We start from the raw sequence: 6568 nt of genomic DNA on the forward strand, positions 1-6568 counted from the left end.
CCAAATTTTTTTCTTATACCACATAGCACCTAATATCATAAACTGATTTTTTTCATATTCAATATCTTTAAATATTTTTTTAGTTAGCGTCTAGAATCATTAAATAATTTGTTTTTAAAGTATTTTTTTTCAAAATACTCAGTATCAAAAGTTTAAGCTACTCGTTGTTACTAAGAATTAGTGACTGAAGTATCTCCATAAAATATTTTCTATCAAAATACTTGGATCCCACTTATTCTTATGATTATTGAAAGAAAAAAAAAAGTAACATGCTAAAATGCTGTATTAAAAATTACAGTTTCAACATTCCACTTATAATTCCGTGCTGTTAATATCTGCCTTTTTAATTGAGAAAATCAAAGTAAGAATAAAATTCAAAACTTCCCTAAGAAAAATTATTTGGAAAGCCAAGTGTATGGTCTCCACATAGGTCAGATTTGGCTGGGTTTCAAACGGGCTCGCTACTCAGCTTGAAATGCAGATTGGAGGCTGGGGCCATCATTTTCGACCTATGGCCCGGCCTTTTGGGATGGTCCGAAGCAGATCTGGCCCGAATCTCGAAATGAACCGGCCCATGAGAATAGAATCTCGTGTGGCCTACCACCTTAGGTCAAAACCGAAGCCGATGTTCATAAATAGGTTCTTGGGCGGAGCAGCGACGCCGGATTGAGTATGTTAACCCAAACTGGGCTTTTGAGGCTCCTACATAGTCTGTCATACACCATATGACCATACTACCATAGAACTGTTTATCACTTGCAGGCTTCCACTGTTTAAAAGAGCTAGTTAAGCACGTTCCAAGTTCATGAATTTGATCTCTTCTCCAAATTCTAAACCAAAAAGAAAGAAACCATACTCCCAAAATCAATTACTATTTACTGTAAATCTACAAGAAGGTAAGAAGCTCATGCTGCAATAATTACTTTCCTCATCTTTCTATAATTCCTTCCCTTTTCTCTTTCTCTGTCAATGCGCAGTATAATTACAGACAACCTTAACCATGTTACAAAGAAGACCATCTAGTGAGGACTAGGCCAAAGACCAATGTTCATGATGTAAGTGACAGAATATCCTGTTAGAAACGGGGGACAATATTGCACTAAGAATTGGTTTCATTGGAAAAGATTCCTAAACCCATTGAAAATTTGTCATTGGAAAAGATTCCTAAACCCATTGAAAATTTGTAGGGCTCTTAATCCACCGGTCCTCATATTCCTCAGTCTGCTCCGCAGTATCTGCATATGCCAATAAAAGCGATCAGCAATCAGAAAGAGTAGCTAACATCTATTCCATTATGGACGCAGACCATGCCACTCATGAGGAAGCAAGTTCAAAACAAGGGATCACGTTCGTTCAGGAGCTCATTGTTGCTAGTCGTCACTCTCTACTTCTTCTCTAAATTATGAAGCTTCTAAACGCTAACTAGAAAGAAAGGTCTATATAATTTTTTCCCCTGCATTTTCATTGACAGCACTTTAGGCAGTCATCTCTGTGACAGTAAAGAGTTCAGATTGATGAAATTACGGTATTAAAATGAGTGCTGAAAGAAGGACATGTGGATGTACTGTGGCATTTTTAATCTTTCCTAGTGGGGTGGGGGAAGTATCCGACGAAATTAGCATAACGTGCCTTGGCTACTTACATATTGAGCGCGAAATAGTACTCTTTGCTCGCTATTGCACAAGTCCACAGCTAGTTGCTTCAAAAAGAGTCGTCGGTTGAGTTGTTTTGGAGAAGTCACGTCCAAATCAAGTGATCCACTTTCCTGTGGGAATCATATAAGCACTTGATGAGATATTTTGATAAGCAGAGAAGGCCAAGCTTAACGTAGACATTGATAAAATGTGGTCTTTCAAAGTTACATATACAGTAAGAAAACTAAAATAGAAGTTCCTCATATATGGTTTCCTTGCCTGTAAAAACTTCTTGTACTTTGATATGCTGGATTCACAGCTGTCTAGAATAAATTGCAATGCTTGCTCTTCTATTTCAGGATATCTCAAATCCTTCTTTACAGTTGTCTTATTCGATGCTGCAGCAGCCATCTGTTAAAAAGAGTCACCCACTACGTTAAACGACAGTTACAGATGCGTTCAGAAATTTAGCAAGTGTCAGACCTCTTCAAATTGGCCTCTCATGCTTGGCGGGCCCACAGCCAAATAGGCGTATGCCATTAGCTCCAATGGCCAACCAGTAACTTTTACAGGGAAGCACTGTGATCTGTTAAAATTGAACACAATTAGCTAGTAACAAGTTCAGTCAAAAGTATAAGCATTTCAAAGTAGAACACTCTAGAAATTAAAAGATTCCCTTATCTACTGAAATGAAAGCTGAAATAAAATTTTTGTGCATTTTTACACTGTAGAACAAAAGATGTTTTGGAGATGTCTCTTGAAGTATGTGGCAAAACCATCATTTAAGCTAAAATAAAGGTGGTGCGTGGGTGCCCTTTCAAGTGCTCATGTATACAGTGAAAAAGTTTTAATCAAGACAGCATACAAAAGAAATTTCAATGTTCAAGGAGTACTCATGAAATATGAAATTGGGGACTCACGCTGCCAGTCCATTTTTCTTCAAAAGTTGTAACTTCTCCTCGTAGCAGTTATCAGATTTCCTGAGTGACAATAACAACTCAGCCGAATCACTAGGATTAGTGCCTTCCTTTGGAACGAATCCGTAAGAGAGCAAAAGCTCTCCGTTAGATTTCTTGCCATACGATATAAACACCTGGGTCGAGTAATGCAGCAATAAATCACAAGATCTGTATATTTAAGAGCTGAGATTCATGGTGAAGAATACCATCTATGAAACCAAGCTTCAGTTTACTATGACCTGATTTTTCTAAGGAAGAATTAAAATCTTCAAGAGACCCAATCTATTTAACAATAATTATAACATAATGCATTTCGGCAAAGCCCTGGGAGTAATTTAGAACTTATCTACTTCCAGTGAATGAATCTTATCAAGGATCTTGATTCAAACCTAATATAAAAAAGGTCGATCTGTCAATTTATATTTACCTGCTCACCTGGTTGGTAGGGACGATCTGTGGTAAAGACAACTCCCTTTGATGATTTATCATAATCCAAAAACGTTTCCACCTAAACCAGAGAAAATGCGGCTATTCAGTGTTAACCATGCAGAGGCAAATATTATTAGGCATCATCTTTGAAACAGACCACATCATACATCACAGCTATGGTTCAGCATATCTGCCCAGGGAACCAAGGCAAACTTGTCATCCATTGAGGGCAGTCGGACCTGCAGGGTACCAAGAGAATGAATTTACGTTCTTACAAATAATAATATGTCCTCACATGCAAAACGGAAAAAATAAAGTCTCAGCAGATTATATGACTGGTTAAATTATAGACACCTGCCAATTACGTATGGACCAGATTTTGCGAACATAGTCATTATTCTCCCCTTTAAAACTACAGTTTCGAGAAGTAACATATTTGGTCCTGTCATGAATTCAGGATTTATTAAAGGAGTGTTTGATAACTCTTATGAGATAACCATGGTTTTGGGTTCATAATTGATTTTGACATGTAAAAGGGTGTTTGGATAGTTTCGAGAAAATCATGATTTTGGCTCTTATAATTGATTATAATACTCATCCAAATAAGTTCTGGAATCAAACTCTCTTTCAAAACTAGCTAACCTAGGACTTCATATTACACAAGCTTGTCAGTTGAAACAATATAGACAAGATGAAAAACCTTTCATTTAGTTTTCAGCCTTTACATTTGCAAAAGAGGAAGAATACAATTTATGTTACTACAGCTACATCAACTCACCAATCGAGAGAAAAGAATACCAAATGACCACTTGAAGGTCTCAATGTTGAACACCTGTGAGTTGGACAAATATAAAATAAGCAATATCTCATAAAAATTAATCATTTGGACTAACATAATAGTTTCCTACAATAACGCATTCCTGAAAATGGTGAACATTTCAGGTCAACATTATACTAACTAGCAAGGATCAGCACAATCAAGATGGAAATTATCTCAACACTATGTAACGAATAGAACAACCTTTGGAAATCACAAAAGTCACTGTTCCACACAACCAAAATCCTAACAGAGCCCTCATGCTTGTCAGTTCACATTATTTTCCCCAAAAAAGTAAGAGTTTATCATGGTCTAAGAATCCTAACCAGGTCCAACGACACATAATTACCTCTTCAGGGAATAAACTAGGATGCTTGGAAAATATTCTGAGCCTCAAATCGTTGTATCTGTAGAAGGAGAAGTATATAATTTAGTAGCAAGACACAGAATGAATTACCCAAGATAAAGTATACATTAAGAATGGGAAAGATGAATAAAAAGGGGAAAAAAGTTTAGTTGAAGAATGCAAGGCACAGCGACACGTACGTTCCAATAACATTATTAATCCTTTCAATTGCTCTCTCCCTAATCTGTGAAGCTTCCAAATAACGATCTAGTTCTGCTTGTGACCTGGAATTGGGATGGAAAATATTAAAAGGGAAGAATTTTAAATATATGAGAAGTTTGAAATTGGGAAAAATGTAAAACTTCACCCCTGGCATCATGTTAAAGTCATCTTTTAAGGAGGGCGATTGAGTACTTCATAATACTAATGGTCATGTGTTTCACTTTCACTCAAAAGCTTAATGTCAGTGGAATTATGGTAAATGCGTCTCCCATATACTCAGGTTTCTGTTCACAGCAAAGAATTTATCCCGTGAAGATTTTTCCCTCATTTTTAGAGTTTGCTTCCTCACTCGTTGATTTTCATTACTCTCGTCATTTCCAGACAAGCTCTGAAAATAATTCAAGGGAAGCATTCTTAGAGAACATAATTTACCAGTAAAGAAGTGAATAGGGTTGCCGTGGTAAGGCTGAAACGTAACTGCTCCATCTTGAAGATTTCATGAGGCTTGCTTCACTGATGAGATAAGTCGCAAGCAGTGGCCAGTCTGGCACCGAATTCCTTTTCAAAATTTCACCAGCTTCAGGGCAGGTCCATTGCTTGTAACCAAACACAAACACAAGCACAAACAGAATCGTAAGCACCAGACGCAGACGCAGACGCACATGCTGAAGCACAATTTAATAAGATTAAGAGAACCATTTCCCCGACCAGTAAACAACATTTTAGAGACTTCAAATAACAAAATGACATATAACGGAAACTGAGCATGATTAAATTTCATGTAGAATGATGTTTAAGTCTCAATTAAAATGGATAATATGTTGAGAAAAGCGGCAACAGAACTCTGGACAAAAAATGATATCACCTTAAATTTAACCAATAAATTATGTAAAAGGGCGGAGAAAAACTCCATGACGTGATACATGAATGGGAAATACTAAACACGTAAATGTGGTTCAGCTTCAGTGAAATACTGAAAGGCAAATCCGAGTAACTACCAATGGAACAACTGTAAGATAAGGCTGCTAAATTATAAAAAACTAACGGTAAAATTTAAAACTACCTACATAAATATTAAATCCCAAAAGAATAATCACATCAATATTAAATAACCAAACAAACCAAAATTCTCAACCCAACGCTTATGTTCCAGTCCACTTCCATCCCTTTTTTTTGTTTAAACGTTTCATCTTTTCATTTCAGACATATGCAGGAAACAAGTGAGGCAAAGGAATGAAAGACTTACAGAATCCGCAGTGATGACTAGTGAAGGAGGCACAAAGAGCAACTTCTCTCCCTTCCTTATATTCTTCAAGGCAACGAGTCCTCTCTCCCCGACATTCACCCTTTCAATGGCCATCTTCTGTGGCGGGAGGCCTGACTCAGACAACCATCTCTGCAGAGCCGATGCGTTTTCCAGGGAGTCAATCTCACAGCCCCATGGGATGGTTTCTTTCGCGGCAGTTTTCGCGGCATCACTTGCAGAAACCAAACACTGAAATTGGGGCTTTCGCGGGAGAGTTAGATGACGCTGAATCACATGAGTTTTGTTGGTCGGGCTGAAACTGGGAATGACAGCGGTGGCGTAAAGGCTTCTTGAAGCTTCAGCCATGGCTGTGAACTGAGAACCTTATCTGCAGAACGAGAACAAGAGACTCACGGCCGTTCGGACCGTTGTATCACGCGCCATGTGTGGCTGGAGACCAGACGGGTAAGGCGGTAAGCAAATGAAATCATGCCGTAATCTCAAAACTTAATTTGAAGTTATTTAATGTGCTTTATTTTATAATACTTAAGTTACTAGTTTCTTCACAGAACTAGTTAATTAATTTAAATAATTAAAAATTAATTAAATTAATTATTTGTAATGAATATATGTTATCTTTCTTAAAATATTTTTACTAATATTAAGCATTAGTTGTAAGAAACAAAAAGTATATTGAGTATTAACTAGAATTATTAATTGATGATGTGCAACTACTACAAGGACATTTTAAAAAAAATAGATAAACATCAGAGACAAAATATATTAGAATCTTATATTTAAGATAAAATTAAATATCAAATTAATTCTTATATTAAAAATAGAAGCCAATATTAAGGTAAAACTCCTTTTTGTTGGCAAACAAACATAACGTAAAACATTTTTTGAGTTTGACAA

General features: G+C 36.6%; 1 protein-coding gene across 2 annotated transcripts; it reads right to left on the minus strand.

The window, feature by feature from the left end:
- Positions 1-828: 828 nt before the first annotated feature.
- On the minus strand, positions 829-6107 carry LOC114736999 (ribulose-1,5 bisphosphate carboxylase/oxygenase large subunit N-methyltransferase, chloroplastic). Of its 2 annotated transcripts, XM_028924879.1 has the most exons (13): positions 5654-6107; positions 4840-5003; positions 4386-4469; positions 4189-4246; positions 3801-3854; positions 3190-3261; positions 3021-3101; positions 2555-2727; positions 2118-2220; positions 1914-2045; positions 1643-1765; positions 1171-1235; positions 829-1134 (listed from the first exon to the last, which is right to left on the minus strand). In XM_028924879.1, exons 1-13 carry the CDS (start codon positions 6017-6019, stop codon positions 1113-1115), a joined length of 1497 nt encoding a protein of 498 aa, XP_028780712.1. In that variant the 5' UTR covers positions 6020-6107; the 3' UTR covers positions 829-1112. The 2 variants fall into 2 exon arrangements, with proteins under 2 accessions (XP_028780712.1, XP_028780711.1); XM_028924878.1 differs by having other exon boundaries at positions 829-1235.
- Positions 6108-6568: the final 461 nt, after the last annotated feature.

Source organism: Neltuma alba, unplaced genomic scaffold (assembly GCF_004799145.2).
Source record: "Neltuma alba isolate B1F8T4 unplaced genomic scaffold, ASM479914v2 tig00013398_pilon, whole genome shotgun sequence".
NCBI lineage: Eukaryota > Viridiplantae > Streptophyta > Magnoliopsida > Fabales > Fabaceae > Neltuma > Neltuma alba.